Genomic DNA, 18,199 nt, shown 5'->3' on the forward strand with positions numbered 1-18,199 from the left:
ACTGGGGTCCCCTGCAATGATGTGTTAAAATGTTTAAAAGCTATTAGCTGCACTATATGCCTAAAAGTTTGTGGACACCTCTTCTAATAAATGCATTGGGATATTTTAGGTTGCTATCGTTGCTGAAACAGATGTGCAAATGTGCGCGTACACACACACACACACACACACACACACACACACACACACACACACAGAGCTTGTCCAATCCCTGTAGAGAAGTGCTGTCAATAGAATAGGACTCTGTGAAGCAGATGAACATGAACCTATTGTCACCATGCCTATTGCCAGGCATGAGCTAGAGGGGAATTAAGCCCCCCTGCATTAAGCTGTATAGCAGTGGAACTGTGTTCTCTGGAATTATGGGGCTGCATCCAATACTATTGGGATGACTTGGGGATGAGGTGGGGTTGGTGATCATCCAACATCCTGATTTCGCTAATGCTCTTGCCACTGAATGTAATAAAATCCTCAAGGCAAGCCTTCAAATGTTCGTAAAATACCCTCCCTGGACAGTAGAGACAGTTACTCCAGCAAAAACAAGATGAACTGCTTTCCTTTTTTTTGAGAGAGAGTAGGTGTCCCAATACTTCTGTCCATTTTGTGTGTCTCTCGTATTTCTACTAATTAGCTGGATTAAGCCCACCTTTTCTGCCGTGCTGCTGGTACGAGGGCTTGGATGTGGCGAAGCTGCAACATCTACTCCTGCCTTCTGGCATTGTTTTATTCCTCCAATCCGCCTGAGCTAATTTCTCAATTCCACCAAAACTGTGGATTTTATGGCGGATCTTCCTCGAAGAAACGCTTAGAACTGACTTTGATGCAAAGTCAGTGATGGGGTGGAATGGGGGGATAGGAATGAGCTCCCTCCAGTTGATCAGATAGATCAGAAGGGTCCTTTGAACTGCCTTTTGAATTTTTCCCTCTTTTAATCCCTCACCCCACCCATGAATGTAAGCCCTTAAATCCAATTGGGTTTCCATTTCCAACTCCTCAACATCAATTTTAAGTTTTAATTAGTTGATGATCTTGTCTGTGCCTTGTGCCTCGTTGTCCCATATAGCCTGCTTATTAAAGACCACTCTCCATTTCAAACAAATGAATGTCAGCTGCTAAAGGTCCCAGCATGGCTGTTGACATTGACTAGTTTATAGTCCTAACCGCTCTCTCTCTTTCTGAGCTCAGGTGGCCGGCAGACTGCCTGACTCACTGCCTTATGGTCAGTTTGACCTTTGCAGGGTCAGAAAGAAGCATTTACGACTGCCTCTCTGTTGTTTGTTTTGGAGTGGGTGGCTTGAAAGGATGGCTGTATTGAGGCAGGAGGATTAAGCTAATGGCACCTTGCTGACTCCTCCATGTCTATGTGCTAATGGATGTAGGGGGGAATCCATAAAGTGCAGGCTAAGACAGGGCAGTAGCATGATGGGATTGTGTCGTATGAGCGTAGGCCAGGCTCTTCTGGGGAACTTTGAGCTCTAATCCAATCAAACGCGTCACTGTCGCTAGCTTCTGACAGCATCGGGGCTCACGCTGTAAAACCTAGCTGGTGTGAACAAAGGCTGAGTCTGTTAGCTTTCAGATCATCCCCCTCTCCAGGAGTAAAGTCTTGGTGGGGGAGATGGGGGAGGTCTCCCCAAGTTTTGATAAGAAGTAAATTTGGGTATACACTATATGTCCAAATGTTTGTGGACACCCCTTCTAATGAATGCATTCAACTATTTAACACCCATTGCTGACACACATTGTCTAGTCGCCAATAGAATAGGACCCTCTGGAGCAGATAAACATGAACTTATTGGCACCATGCTGCCTAAGATAGATAAGATGGTAGGTGTTTGCTATAGGAGTATAAAGTCCCCATCATTGAGCTGTGGAGCAGTGGAACTGTGTTCTCTGGTATGATGGAGCTCTCAAACACTTCTGTGATGAGTTGGGCAGTTGGGGATAAAGTGGGGTGGTCATCATCCAACATCCTGACCCTACTAATGCTCTCAAATTTCAACCTTTATTTCAGAATGTCTGTCTTCAGTTTCCAGCTCTCCAGTAATAACCCTTTCCGTTCACGGTTGCACAGAAACATTGGCTATAAACAGTTCACTAGCTAGCTAGCTAACACTGTTCTGATGAGCATGTATGCTAGCACTGCCCCATTTCTGTCTCCTTATCATTAACAAACAGTAAAGCCTTTTCTGCTCTCGTGCTCCTCCTTCCTTCTTCAGTGTTCAGTTCTACACACTCATCACTGATTCTATGGCCTTGCTTGTTGTTCGCGTTTTCTGGACCGCCCCCACCACCCCCTCACTTCGAGCATGTTGGCACCCAATGATAATGTGTAATCACATGTTTTACAGGAGCTAATGGCCGAATTAATCCCCCCCTCACAGATGTGTGGTAATGACCAAGTGATTTGTTGTTTATTTTTGCCTCAGTTGAGGTTGGTCCACAAATGGCTTCAGTTTAGAGATCAACTCAGTACTCAAGCTTGTTTCACAGCAGAATATCACAGAAAAAAAATTACAAAAAAAAAAAAATCAATGAAAAAGTATTTAAAGCTGTTTTGCAGTATTTCTGTTGGTCCATTTCTAATGAAATCTTGATTCACTGTAAAGAACCTGGTTTTCACCGTTATTATTAGTTACTCATATTTCATTTTAGCTACATTAGCCTTAGTTAGATTGGCTCTAGTACAAAGCTAAATTAGCAAACACTGGGTGTGTCTCAACGATGGACTACACTTAGGGGCAAAAATATTGTTTGTACAGTTGATATTTTGTCAGCCAAATTTTAATTTTAACAGTTTGCAGTTAGTTTCTGATTATACTTCAACAGCTTAGCAGTATTTTATTCCCTTAACGCAAAAGCCTCATATCTCCTAAACAACAACTTTACAACAGAAGGACAAACTCCTTAACTTTCAGTGAAAGTCAGTGTGAAAATATTAAAATATTCCAGGTCATTTTGGAGCATTTATATTGGTTCATTTATTGTGAAATATTGAAACAACTGCAAGATTCACTTTGTCAAAATAGAGAGTGTTTTTGTGTAACAGTGTTGAGAAACGTCCAGTTATGAATATTTGTCTTTAGTTTGTTTTTTTCCCTTTCCTCCGACATCCTGACTCGAACCTTATGGTGATTTTGTTGTTAGCTGATAGGATGCTTAACATCTCTTATAGAGAAGATACCACTTTTTCCCTATTACTGTTTAAAATGCCAGTAAATGTCAGAGGATTTAAATGACGGCTGTCCTGTGTGCATGGATATGATAAGATTGACACCTGGCTTATTCACCATCCAGTCTTCAGTTTAGTCTAGAAACCGAGTGTTTTTACACTCAGTATACATGATAAGGCACGGTCTTTGGTCTATGGGTATTTGGACATATTTAAAGCTACACTCGAATAATTGAAATTGCTTCAGAAGGTTCTTTGAGCAATGCCATAGCAACTCCATTAAAAAAGCATGTTTGTAATAGAGATATGTGAAGAGTGTGAAGAACCCTTAAATTGGTAAAGAACTCTTACATCAAGTGATGGTTCTAGTTCTTTAGACCTTTAAATGTTCTTCACAGTCACACATATCTGTTACAACCATGGTTCTTACATGGCATCGCTCCATGAACCTTTTGAAGCATTTACATTTATTAGTGTGTTTCTGCCTAATTACGAATATTAATACGTGTCTGGATGACCGTGAACCAAAGCTAGTTAAATACACACACACACACACACTCACACACACATACACACACACACAGAGCCAATTTAGATGAGGAAATCATGCAAGCCTTCATGTAACAATGGGCAGGGACAGTAGGTTAGCTCAAAGGCCCACACCATACCAGCCAATGATCCATTTAATTTCTCGAGCCGCAATTCTACTGCCTCACAGATGAACATGACGGCCTTTGAGCTTTTCCAGCACCACATATGCATATAGGAATGGGAAATTAAATGGAGTATGGATAATACAATTGATTTTAATGGCTGCATAGAACAACAGAACAGGGATGTTCCACCATGATGTCTCAGCCACTCTCATTCAGGTCCATTTGTTCGTTATGGGGAGTGATTTAGCTGCGTTTTAATGAAGGCTGATTGGCAGCGTGTCTGAGCGCCCATTATCATCAGCGGGCTGCTTCTCACTGCAATCTACAATTATGGGCACATTTAGGCAGGAAGGCTGGGAGGCTTAAATATGCTATCAGCATTGACTGCCGCTCTGCCACCTGTACATGCCCATGAACCCGGCCACGATCTCTCACGCGCTGTCTCTCTCTCTCTCACTCTCTACACACTCATCTATCTGTCATTCATTTCACCCGTCACCCCTATTTTTTTTATCTGCATTTCAGCAAACCTCCTTTCTTCATTCTTTCTTTCTTTTTCAATTATTGTTTTTCTTTCCTTTCCTTTCTATTTCTTTCTTTCTCAATTATTTTTTTCTTTCTCTGCGGTTTTAGTCTTTCTCTCTCTCTCTTTCTTTTTCTTTCTTTCTTTCTTTCTTTTTTATTTCTTTCATCTCACCTGTCACCCAGATTTTTTTTACCTGTTCTTTCTTTCATTCTCGATTATTTTCTCTCTTTCTTTCCCTCTTTCTTTCTTTCTTTCCCCCTCTTTCTTTCTTCCTCTCTCTCTCTTTTTATCTCTTTCCCTCTTTATTTCCTTCTTTCTTTCTCTCTTCCTTTCTTCCTTTCTTCCTTTCTCTCTTCCTTCCTTCCTTTCTTCCTTTCTCTCTTCCTTCCTTCCTTCCTTTCTCTCTTTCTTTCTCTCTTCCTTCCTTCCTTCCTTCCTTCCTTCCTTTCTCTCTTCCTTTCTCTCTTTTTTTCTCTTTTTCTTTCTTTTTTCTACTTTCTTTCTTTTATTCTTTAATGTTTTCTCTTTATTTTATTTATCTCTTTCTTTCTCTCTTTCTCTCTTTCTTTCTTTCTTTTATTCTTTAATTTTTTCTCTTTGGTTTATTTCTCTATTTCTTTCTTTCTTTCTCCCTCTTGTTCTGTTTTTCATTCTTTCTTCCTTTCTTTCTTTTATTCTTTCTTTCATTCTTTAATTTTTTTCTCTTTAGTTTCTTTCTTTTTGTCTTTTTTTGCTTTTTTTGTTTTTGTCAATCTTTATTTTGAGTGGCCTTTCATTCTGTTTTCCCTTTCCTTATTTCAATTATTCTGTTTTACTTTGTTTTACTCAGTGTGTCTCTCTCTTCCTTTACACACACTCTCTCTCTCTCTCTCTGTCTCTCTCTCTCTCTCTCTCTCTCTCTCTCTCTCTCTCTCTCTCTCTCTCTCTCTCTGTATAAATCAGCAGTATTATCTGACTGGATGTCGTATCATAATGAGGGGATTGGCAGTGATGGCGGGTGTGAGTGTGGGTGCTAATAAAAAAGCCTGGTTGATTAACAGAGAGAAGTGCATTGATTCCTATTGACAGGCGCTCTCCCAGCATTTAATGAAAGCAATGCAAATGAGCCGCTCTTTCTGTGGAGCTATGCTGAAGCGGTGAAGGAGAGGAGATGGCCGTCTGACTGCTGAAGGCAGTCTTAAGGGCCACATGTATCATTGGCCATGGTGCACTGGGGACTCCTTCAGCAAGACATTCAGACCACTTCATGGCCCCAGGGAGCCGGGGAATGCAGGCCGTGCATGAAGAAAGAGATGAACTGCAGGCGTACGTGTAGGTTAGCGTAATAGACAGAGATTTGCGGAATGCTATCGTCAGTAAGGCTTACGCTATTGATTTAGGCATGAAAGACATGGTGGTATAATAAATTTGAAGCCATATTTGTAAAGCAGAAGATTGTATAGGGTAGTATGGAGCCACTTTGTTCTGTCATACTCATTGGTCAAAAGAACTAGACAGCAACTCTGATGTGGGATGAAACGATTAACTAAATTTGATTGTTGAGCTCAAATATTCATTACTATGATTTATTCTTATATGTCTAGTTGGGAAGGGTCAGACAGGAATATTTGACCTGTGTCATCCATGTGGGAGGTATGTGTAGAAAGAAAGAAAGGAAATACAGCTGGGAATGAGGATAACCTATATGCCAAAAAATCTTAAGCCAAAGCTAAAACTGCATAAAAAAAGACTCCAAAGAACCAAAAAACACTGAGGTTCACATTGTATGTCTTTACTAAGAAAGAGTATTCAGCACCCTATCCTAAAAGTGAAGAATAGCTGCAACCAGACTCTGTAGTTGCTAATTGGTAACTCACAGTGCAGTGGAGGAACTTTGGGCCACCCTTTCTTGAGGAACTGCTTCAGCTTAGTGACATTTATAGGCCTTAGAGCAGCGGCCTCCAACCCTCCTTCTGGAGAGCTACAAATGGTTCTTTGAATGATCCCATAGAAGAACCATTGTTGGTTCCATAAAGAACCATGTTTGTCACAGTAATTAGTTTAATTAGAGTTGGATCCAAAGTCCCCCTAACGTAACTCAATACTCAAACTAGCAAGTTTGCTACTGGCCCTTAAACTCAAGAGGACCTCCAATTTCCTCAGACCCACTAATACTGAAGTTTACTGTGGATGGATTTACCTGGTAGCATTAGAACAGCATTATCATATAATGTAAATCCTATTGAAATATGAAACTGTATACTGAGACATACAGTTCCTGCTTAAAGGCCGACATAATGTCATAGAGTTGAAGCAGTTCTGCAAAGAGGAGGGGGTCAAAACTCCTCCACAGTATTGTTTAACATCTACAGTTGGCGTTTAGTTATTTGGTGTGCAGTTATTGCTTCTGGGGGCGGTGTGGGAGGGTTGTAATCAGCAAGAAAGGGAGTAATCACTTTTTCACACAAGGCATGTAATGATCCTTTCTCCATAAAAGCATAAAATGTAACAAAACAATGTTGTGATGTTTGTGAATAAATGTTCATATATATATATATATATATATATATATATATATATATATATATATATATATTCTCATTGTTTAGATTTTTCCTTCAGATAACGTGTGTATATAATGTATATAATAATAATCAGGTGGTCAGTGAGTCTGTCTGGTATTGGCCTAATACACCAGAGGCAACGCGTTAAGTAGATAAGCTCCTTTATTGTCTCTGCAATCTACTCTCCTGTATTGATTACCCTGTCTGCCTGTTGTTCCTTTCAGGCTGAAATCCGAGCTGCCGTCGACATTAGCATGCACGCAAACAAGAATGTATGACCATCTTTCCTTTCCCCTCCTCCCCTCTTCTTTTACCCTCTTCTCTCCCATAGCAACAGACTGGCGCCTAGCAACCATGACCGGATACAGCGGCTGAGGCAGGAGTTCCAGCAGGCCAAGCAGGAGGAGGAGCCTGACGACCGTCGCCGTGCCTACAGCTTCCAGCAGCAGCCATGGGTGAGTGTACAATACGCTTCCAGCCAATTGCCTGGCTCACTGATCCATTCAGACCCTGCCAGCCTAGCCTAGCCTTTCCTAACCTCAACAGCGCCCGCTGCTGCTCTAGCCCCGATTCCCACCTACCAAACAAAGGAAAGGCTGGCATCCAAGCTGGGAAATCTGGACTAAATCTGTCTTGGGTCCAAGAGAGGTGAAGAGAGGCTTAATTGTGACCTTGGATTTGGTGTGAATCTGAACATATCCTGTCAAAGGTTTTTCCCAAGACAACCCAAACCTGAGCCAAGCTCCAAAAAGTCAAAGATGCCAAACCTGGAACTCTGTATTGAATCCAAGTGATGATTCTTTTAAACGAACCATATTGGACATTTGAACATTACAGAACTGTTAGTCTGCATTAACTTTATATAGGCTAATGCATTGTTCTTGTCTTGGTCTTGGAAACCTTGATGGAAACAACATGAGTGACTCCAGTAAGCCAGAGTCAAAATGGTTTAAGGTTATTAAATATGTGAAGAGGAATACACCAGGGAGAGCGGTTAATAAATAAAGAACATTTAAAATGCTTTTTTTGAAGCTTGTATAAAAACAAAAGTTGAGCAAATATTTTAAGTATATTGTTGCTGTCAAAAGACTTTTTGGACTAATGTGAATAATGTGAACAGGTCTTACTATGTGACACAATTTCATGATCGAGTAACCAATAGAAATGCTCCAAAATGACTTGGAATGAAAGCTGACTTCCATTGAAAGTTAAGATAGTTATTCCTCCTTTCGAAAGTTGCCATTTAGCAGATATATATGAAATATCAAAACACTGGTTTGATATATACCCCAGATACAGATGATCACACAAGACATGTTTAATCATATCCTGCTTTAGGTTAGAACAGGAGCTGCTAGGCTAACACTGCTAAAATGTACTGGAATTAGAATGTCATTAATTTCCCTGTGTTAAAACCATACCCAGAACTGTCTCTCAACCCACTCAAAACATCCAGATCTTCATTTGTTTCATTCGATGTGGTTAAGAACACAGTATGACTTATATTAGTCTACAAACACAGAAGTACATTTCTCTAGAAAGCTGAATGGGGCAGTAGTTTGAAATCGGAATAGGACAACAGAGCAGGACGATTAACTTTAATGTTTAAGGATGGTCTGTCTAATAATAATCTCTTAAATAATCGTAATTTTATGATTTTTAGGATGTATTTACAGATATGAGGTTGGTGACAGACTAAGTCCAGTGTTTGTTAGCAATATCAGCCTAGCATCTCCCGGTGTAAACTAAAGGAGCATGCATCAAAGTTAAATATTTAAAATATTGTAAAATGTTCATATTTAAAGGTAGGCTGATCCACATGCTTTCAAGCAGTGGCTGCAAAATTGGAATGGTTACTTTTACGCTTCCACTTAGACCGAGACACTGTGAAACAGCCAGAAGGAACCGGTTTGAAGACCTTAGAGAAGCAGAGTTAGGGTGGAAAATGTACAGTATGTAAAAAGGTGAACTAATGATGACTTGTTAAGTCCTTCGTACAGAGAATTATAGTAATCTGGATGTGCAGAAAAGGCTTTGAAAGAAAAGAAATGGCTTGACTTTTGATTGACTGCTTTCGAGTTGATTTGCTGGTCAAATCTAAGGTCAGGGCCAAAGATACAGCTTTACTTTTTTTGTGAAAGTGCTTGAGCTGGAAAGGTATTTCAAAGGGCCTAAAAGTAGGGTATATTTTTTCTGTTCATTTAGTGGCAAAAAGGAAGAGCTGAATGGATAAATAAAAATAAATGCAGACCCCATCAGTTAAAGGTGGGAGAGTGGAGGAGCAGCTCAAATGTGTGCTTCAAGCCTGACTTGAGGCCAGTTCACTTCAAACATTTGAAAAATGACATCAAAACTGAGGAGCAGTTTGGTCCCGTTGGGTTCGTGCCGATATTTCAAGCTCTATGATTCAGTAGCCCTGAGGAGCACTGGCCTGTTTTTTTAGGCTAATGCAGGAGCAGTGCAAGCACCCAAATGAACCCCTCTTTGCACTTTTCTTTACAGTCTGATTGGACGATTTGGGTGCAGATGGATTATACAGCTGTGACTTGACTTGGTAATTGATTCCTGAGTTTGCTTAGTGCGGTCAGTTAACTCTGCGGGTGAGCACTGGATGCAGCTACCTGTTACTTTTGAATCTCAGAACTCTCAAAGGCCTTTTCTTACCAGTTCTGTATAACAAGAAAAAAAAACACATTGCCAACAGTAGTCGTCAGAAGTCTTAGAAAGGGAGCGCGACCCAGGCCTTGTCTCATTCTATACAAATGTTGCTGGGTTTATTTACATGCCTCTAGCACCCCATTTACCCATCAGCCCTACACTCACGTATGTATATTTTAACACTGTGCCCTTGTTCTTTCCTACTTCATTTGTATTCAGAGGTTAGAGGTTGGACGTTATTTTAGCGTTATCTGTGAGATAAAACAATATACACTGCTTACGGGGGGCTGGGAACTGACTCACCAGTGGTCAGAGGTCACATAGCTGTGTATCTTAGTGCTGTAATGGCTCGAATCAGACATGGCGGTCTGTCCTGCGGCTTCCTGTTCTCAAGGCACAGGGGGGATTTGAAAGGATGACAGCCTAATTACCTTAAGGAATAGAACCATTTCCTAAATTGGGGGTCAGTTCACTGACCCTCCTCACTTGGACACATATTTGGCCTTCATTTTCCTCCCCAGACGTGAATTCCTAAATTGTTCAACAGGGATGGTCGTTTTCAGAGGTGCCTCTTCCGTGTTTGGTTTCTCGGTGAGGGCGGCGGAGAGAAAAAAACAAAAAAGCACATAGCCAGAAAAGCTACACTTAATCGTTTCCTTTTCAGAGAAATCTCTGACACACACACACATATAAAAAAAAACTTTTTTCCCAGACATACTTTAAACTGACTCTAAATTCAGTTTGTCTCACATCATTGACATATAATTGAGGCAGTGAGGATATCTCTTTTGGGTGGAATTTCCTCATCGAGCCCCAGCTGTCTTTCTTTCATTTGGCAAAATATGCCTGCATATTCATTTCATAATTTTACTGTCAGCCCAGCATTATTACAATAAGGCTACTTAATGCACAACAGAACTCTTAATGCAAGACATGCTGCAACTAAACCAAACCTGTTTTGCCTAAAGTAGATCCCTTTTGTTCAAAACTTTTTTTTAACAAAACCTAATCTGAATAATGTAGATCTCTTTAACCATAAATGAGTCATTTTAAGCAAAATGTAATTTGAGTAAAGTAGATCCCTTTGAACTTTTGTTTTAATTTTATTTGAAATAGATCCCTATTAATCCCTTTAAACCCTAATGTATAATCCTAAAATCTTTTTTGTGTGTAAATTGAATCTTTTTTAACTAACTTAGCTTTGTTTAAAGTAGATCCTTTTAAATAAAATATGTATTGTTTAAAATTGACCCCTTCAACCAAAACCTATTATGTTTGTTGTAGATTTGTTTTAACATATCATTTTGTTTACATACAGTACCTTTACACAAATCCTATTTTGTTTTCCTTCACTCACAACATTTGTGCGAGTTTATATATGAGCGTCTAGTCATCCTTTAGAATTAAAAAGGTGACATTCTTATGAATCATCATTGTAATGCAAAGTCCTGTATGTCAGTTTTTTGTTGCTTTTCACTTTTTGGCTTATTTTAAATCTGGCAGTTGTTCTTTACATTGTATCCAAATTGCATGATGAATGGAACAATAGAAGTGCTCCAGAATTACTGTAGGGGATATATATATATACATATGGACTTTATAGACAGGAGTGCAAATGGTACATTTAAACTTTAACAATGTTTATATACTACATCAGACTCTTTCATTTCAAAAAGAAAGAAACACAGTGGTGTCTGACACCAGCTGACCTCGTTAGGAGAATCTTTTGTACTTTAGAAGGTGTTTGCTTGCTTAGTCTCTTTGCTTTCTGTGTGGATGGATAAGATCAAAGATGGCATGTGTTGCTAATGGAGGAACATAGCCATGATGAAACACATCTGAGCTGTTTTGTGCTTTTTACACATATAGTACAGAAACGGGGGAATGGTCTGTGAAGATATGTAATGCCTATTGTATATAGTCACGCTTGTAGGGCTGGGTATTATTATAGACTAATTATTATGATAAAGTACATCACAATGCACTGCTCAGCTTACTTATTTGGATCATGACTATTGCCCATACTAGGGCTGTTTACAAATAATCAATTATATTTGGATAAGCATTCAAGGGGCAGTATTTGATTATTTTCAAGATCAAGTTTCATCACAGAAAGCCTGAGAAAATATATGCACCTATAATTCAGGGGTTTGTATGTCAAAAAAAGACAAAAATATTTATTCTGAGTAGATTCACCTTCAATACCTCCTTAAACATCAACAGATGCCTGCATTGTCTGGAATATAAATGAGACTTGATGATTGTTCCAGTACTTGTATGGCAAATCAATGTACTCTTAAAGTCAAAATCCAGTATTTGAAAAAAACACCTTAAAAAGACTTTAATATTCAACTACAGTACAGTTCAAAAGCAGATTCACCCAGACTTAGGATTCACCCAGACTCCATCCAGGTGGTTCGGGTTGGTTTGAAATTGCTTGTGGATCTTAGTTTTCATATTTTGCCACATATTCTTGATAGGATTGAGGTCTGCATGTTAACCTGGTAAGTGTAGAATGTTCATCATCACATCATTCAGCCACTCTTGTGGTGTTTGGCCTTGAGCTTTAGATCATTGTCCTGTTGAAAGGTGGGGTTTTACTCAAGCTTTAGTCTTTTTGTGGATTGAAGGTCATCTTGCAGCCTCTGGATCTGGTGTACCAGTTTGACAGCTTTTTAACTCATCTGAGGAGACTCTCTTTGTTGCTCATCCAGACAGGATTCATAGACTGAGAAGAGGAGGTAGAGTGCCATGAATATCGATGTATGAAAAATGGGTAATTGCATTTGGCCATAGTGTGAAGAAAGTTTGCAGGTGTATCGAAGCATGCAGTCATAGGGTTCTACCAGCTGTGGCAGAAATCGCAGTCTATAGGAAATTCTCATTATTCTTGAGCAGACATGAGCAAAGGCCCACTCTGCTCTATATGTTGATGGCATGCAGTTCTCTGTGGAGTGTTCTCTCAGAGATTGGTTGTGAAGGAACTGCGTTGACTTCTAGAAGCAATTCTTGCCTGGAATTGAATCGATTTTCATTCACCAGCCGTGCAGTACGCCGGTGGTCTGGGATTTCTGCCACTGCTGGTAGACCCGTCTCACCGTATGCTTCCATACACAGATTCAGCTACTTCCTTCATTCTATGGCCCAAATGCAGTCACTTCTTTATGCCAGTCATTAAAATCTGCTTTCAACTAATTTTTCCACACATCCAACAAGAGATTCACTGCACTGTAGCACCTCTATCTCAATCTGTGAATCCTGTTGCACACTTCACAGGTATTTATAGCCTGATCATCCTTGTGCAACACCATCTGCAGAAGCTTGAAGTTACTACCACCTTGAAACACACCATTTAAATCCCAATATGCCATTTTATCTTATTCATTTATTGTCATCTATAATTTTGGCCTAGATTGTTATATTTCTGTCTAACCTGTTACTGTTTTTAAAACAATGAAAAATTCAGTGTTCCATAGTGTCCTTAACGGTGTTCTATATGAAACCCTACTTATTTTATGGTAATTTGTAGTCGTTGCTTACAAACCTCACAAAAGTACATTGTGCCTTGTGAAAATGTCTTGAAATATCATCACCACCAACCATTATCTGGAGGTATAGTGCAGTAATTAAGTCTAGGCTATCCCCTGAGCCTGCCTGCTGTATTAGTGGCTGGGGGCCTGACGTCTCTTTCTGAGCAGCTCTGGTTTGGTTTCAGGTGTCAGGATGTGTTTCCCGAGACTGTAGCAGTGCTTTTGACTCTGGACTCTGGAGTGATACAAGGGTGGCTTTTCTGTGGTCAGCTTTTCAGAGGTCAAGCAGGAACGCTTTCCGACCGTAATGTGCACCAATTCTGTGCTGACAGTTACATAACTAGCCAGTGAATTACAGCAGCGCTGAACTGTTGGGATCAGCCTGTTGGGATACGAGCAAAATATATCGAATATCAAAAATGAAGTTGTTGCAGCCAGTGGTATGTGAATGACTTTGTGGCCTGCAGGCTTGTGAAATACTGATGTAGTGCCATAAACAGTTATTACAGCCCCTAAACGCTCATATCAGATCGTCTTTAAGAAGATTGCTTGTTTGGGTGTGTGGGTCTGAGCGTGAGGTTTTCTCTGTGCTGTTTGTTTCACGCTGTTGTAACCATAGCCTCTACAGCCTTTATTTGTTCAGCTTGTTCAAATAGAAATATTTGCACTGAATTTTCTTCTTTTCAGCTCTTTTCAACCAGTTTTTCATGTGTCCTGCTGAACATGTTTATAAGATTTATATTAATACTAACTTTAGAGGCTCATCCCCTTCGATTAAGACCTCTAGTTCACACAGCACACTACCCATTCAGTTAAATGTGCACGTTTAAGGTTGACTTGCAAAAAGCGAAAGGCCTCCTATAACTGGGATCCTGTAGCTCTATAGTAATGAAGAGCAGTCTGAACAGCAGTAGCTGGAGACTGGTGTTAAAATACCACCAGAGAGAGAGAAAGAGTGAGAGAGATAAACCGAGGGGGAAAACGGAGACAGAGAGGTGAGACAGGCCAGACTATAAAGCCTCATTTGATCGTGCTGTCAAAAGACTGACGGGATGGTGTCATAAAACTGTCATAACAAGGTAACGAGCGCCTCTGGGGATATTCATAACTCTGTTTGAAAGGAAACATCCGGCACAACAATGAAAAGATTCAGTGCTGTTTTGGAGGACCTCAGTTGCAGTGTGTATCCATTTCTGAATGCAGAGTGATCTGCTATAATGGTAGGCCATAAGGTGCCATAGTGGGGCAAAACTGTCCCCGAAATTGGCCATTTACTGGACAAGGCAAGACAGATTGGATGTGCTGCTCTCTGAAAAAGGGAAGAAAAAAACTTTTTTTAAAAAGGGAATTTCAGCAGAAAATAGAATCTCCAATGGCTTTCTAATATAACCTGCTATCTGTACTGGATTAAACTGAAAAGTTAGTGTGTGGAATTTATTTAAATATGTAATGTATTTTAGGATGAATAGCTTCTTAAGATACTTGACTGAATAATATGTACTCAATGAATTTAAGTAAAGCACAGGAAAGTGATATAAGTAAAATGTTATTGACTGGACTGGTCCATTTTAAGCATTACTCATACATTCAGCTTAAAGGTGCCCTTTATAGCTTTGGTGAAACCTTATGAAATGGTAAAACTCTAAGTGTTGAAGTGTTCGCTTAAGGAGAATATGAGGTTTTTTAATATTTTTAGAGATGAGCAGCGCACCAGCACCAGGCCCTACTAGTTACGAGAATGCCAAGCAAACCAGGCGTCAGGATTGCAGGTTTTCCTGAGACAGTATCCCAAGAAGAGTAACTCAAACTCTGCGTACTACGAAGCAAAAGCCAAGGGAGCGAGCTGGTACCCATGCTAGACTATGAAAGCTGGGCTCATCAACAAAATCAGCATATTTCATTCTGAGGCAAAATACCAGGGTCAATCAACTAGATCTCTCAGGCTGGAGCGGGTACATGGTAAGTCTTGGCTCTTATAGGCTAGGTGGTAAACCAAGAAGTGGAGAGACACACAGGGTAATATATGATTGGTGCATTGAGTTGAGCATTTGGTAGCGTGATGAACTCCAATGTCCTGGCCTCACTAACACTCTTGTCGCCGATTACAATCAAATTGTCACAGCAGTGCTCCGAAATCTAGTAGAAATCTTCTTTTGACAGTAGAGACAGGTACTCCAACAAAAGCAGGATGCTCTCTTTTTAATACTCTTGATTTCAAAAGAAACAATGGATGAGCAGGTGTCCTAATACTTTTATCTATATAGTGTAATTTTGTCCATATGCTCAATGTCTTGTTTTGGAATGAACTGAAACTTATTGAAACACTTTGTTCAGCATTTGTTTAACAACCAACAACAGAGCAATGTCGGTTCCGTCACTGTATCGATGGTCATGGAGCCTCTAATAATGGCTCTCTTGAGGTTCTTGAGATTCTCTGCACTGTACTAGCTGAGAGGTGGCTGTTAAAGCTTTTCCTCAGTTATGCTGCAGAAATCAAATGTCTCTCCAGTAACGATTTATTGCAGCCGTGAAGTAAAGCAGACTCCAGAAACTTCAAAGCCAGCACAACTTTAATCACACTCATTTCAAAGAACTTATCTGGCTTCTCCAACACGAGGCCCTAGAAAGCAATGGCACGGACAGAGCGGGGTCAGTGTATAGATTTGTTATCCAAGGCTTTTTCCTCCAAACCCTAAAGACACAGTAATAGACTTCTTTAGCTGAACAGATCAATAACTGTAGATCATAGCTTGAGGATAATCACCATGCTGCCAATGCCTCAGACTGTTCCAGAGGACAGACAATTAGACGTGTCTTGCTTTTTTTTTTTTCCATCCCTCTCTCAATCACGGCTGGCGGTTTACACTCTTAACAGTAAAGACTTCTAAATGGTTCTTGGCTTGGTCATGGAGTTCCTGGAAAAGACTTTAATTGGTCTAGAGTCTTCATGTTATGCTGAAGTTCTAAAAAACAAAATGTCAGAGGGTTTAAAGAGGTCCTTCACACACATCTCAATTACGAAAATAGGTCTAACTGTTTAATGGTGCCCCTGACTGTGTTGACCGTGTCAGTGTTGAACAATGAAAATTGTAGTGCATGGAAGTGACGAGCCGTGAACCTCACGTTGTGTCTTTATTTAAAAGAACTTCCCACCCAAGCAAAACAGAGCTGAAAAACCATCCAGTTCCACAACCCCAAATCTGTTTCTTAACCCGTCTGGTAATGTTTACATACACTCAACCCACAACCGAAAGCCTTTCAGGGTAAATGCAATGACTGCTTTTGGAAAATATAGAAGTGAGGCTAGAAAGGATGAAAGCCAACAGTAGGCTGAGTGGAGAGGGGAGCAGGGCCAACCAGAGCGAGCACAGGAAGCCAGGGGATTGTTGGGACTGTGTTGCAGCTCGCAGAAGCCAGGAGAGTCAGGTGTCAGTGAGGGGCCGTAGCATGCAAAAACTCTGAAAGCTGCTAAAAGCTAATACTATGCCAACCAGAGAAGAGAGATGGGCAGATCGGATGCAAGGTGAGCTGGTGCTAGGCTAAAAGCTAACCCAGCTGTCCAGCTGTAATCTCTTCAGAGTACATAAATAATTGTTGCTTCTTACAGTGCTAGGCTAAGCTACGCTATGTTACATAGCTTCAGTTGTGCTGCTTTAAAATAGCTTGAAATACCATTGCAAAACACTGTAGCACCCATCTAGCAAGCACTTACCAGCATCATAGCAACCATCTGGGCACCATAGCAACCACATAGCAACAGTCTAGCAGGAAGTTGTAACCATTTGAGCTGCACCACCATTCTGTGTTTCCTTCAGGAAAATCACCGTTCTAGGTGTATTAATAATAATCTTTTTCTTTCACACCATTTTTCTGACAGGATGAGTCCACTAACACATCCTGCAGTTTTTGAGGTATTCACTCTGAACCATTGAGCCAGAATGTTTAGCCTCATCGGGTATGGTGTGCTTTCAGTACTTTCAGTTTGATTGACTTATAGTTTCTGCATAGCAACCGGTGTTTGGGTATGATTTTTCCCCACTGGACTGAAAGGTCCTGACCCATTCAGTTAGTGCACCCCTCTTTGTGCATCATCTTTGCTCAGTTTACATTGACTCAGAAACAAGGATTGCACACCTTTTGGCTGTACATCAAGGACATCAAGGCTGAACTGTGGCTTGAGGACTCAACAGTGGTTCTTCTAATACGTCACTCCAGAGAACTCCTTTTTTTTACACCTTTATGTTTGAGTCTACATCCAGCTTTACAGATGGGCAGGTGGTTCCGGATGTATTACGTAAAGGTTTGCTGTCTCACCTCACCCAATAAAAATCAATATTTTAGGAGGGGAGGGAGCATGCTCTACACAAGCCCCCCTAGAGAGGTGTGTGCATGTTTGTGTACTTGGCTAACTAGATAACCTGGCTATGTGCACCCACACTCTCAGAAGTGTGTATATAAACTTTCCTTAGAAAGAGACTGAAGTGCATTTCTTTTTTGGTAGCATCCCAGTTGTGGCAGGCTCACCTCCACCTGTCTTTACAGAGGAAAAATAATAATTAAATCCTAAAATACATTCAAACCAGGATGTTTCTTTACAGTGGCAGCTTCCCTGGACTGTGAAGCATAAAGAAACCCAGTGTCATAAAGGCCTATATCATGGAAAACTCAAAGTTCCTCACTTGTGTTGGGAGGTGATGAACCGTACCATTACATTACAGCCGAGGCAGTCCAAATATGTAAACAGGCTGTTTTGCAGTCACTGTTTTTGTGATGTCACACAACCCAACGCATTTACATATATCGTCAAATTCAGGCCGCTTGACTCCACCGTTTCATGAACTTGCTGTTATAAGGAGAGTTTTAGTCAAGGAGGCACAAAACAAGAAAATGCATCATATTACATACATCATGCATTGCATATATTTACATATAGATCTGTTTAATTCTGATTGGCTAGGAGATGTTAAATATCAGTGTAAAATGTAAGTTTGACTGCCTGATGCAAAACACAACCTTCAGATGGGAAGTAGGGTGGAGAGGGCCCCTTAAATCTGCATACTCTGCATGACCAACACCAACAAAAGGTTATCTACTTAACTGTAAATCAGTTGCAG

The 18,199-nt window shown here is 40.4% G+C and overlaps 1 protein-coding gene across 3 annotated transcripts in view; it reads left to right on the forward strand.

The window, feature by feature from the left end:
- pard3aa (par-3 family cell polarity regulator alpha, a) overlaps window positions 1-18,199 on the forward strand; it is a 536,573-nt gene that overhangs the window by 498,611 nt on the left and 19,763 nt on the right. For all 3 annotated transcript variants that reach the window (XM_072679366.1, XM_072679367.1, XM_072679368.1), the window contains one exon: window positions 7,229-7,352. In XM_072679366.1, the coding sequence (XP_072535467.1) occupies window positions 7,229-7,352 (124 nt within the window). The remainder of the gene's footprint in view (window positions 1-7,228; window positions 7,353-18,199) is intronic.

This window comes from Salminus brasiliensis, chromosome 5, assembly GCF_030463535.1.
Source record: "Salminus brasiliensis chromosome 5, fSalBra1.hap2, whole genome shotgun sequence".
Classification (NCBI taxonomy): domain Eukaryota; kingdom Metazoa; phylum Chordata; class Actinopteri; order Characiformes; family Bryconidae; genus Salminus; species Salminus brasiliensis.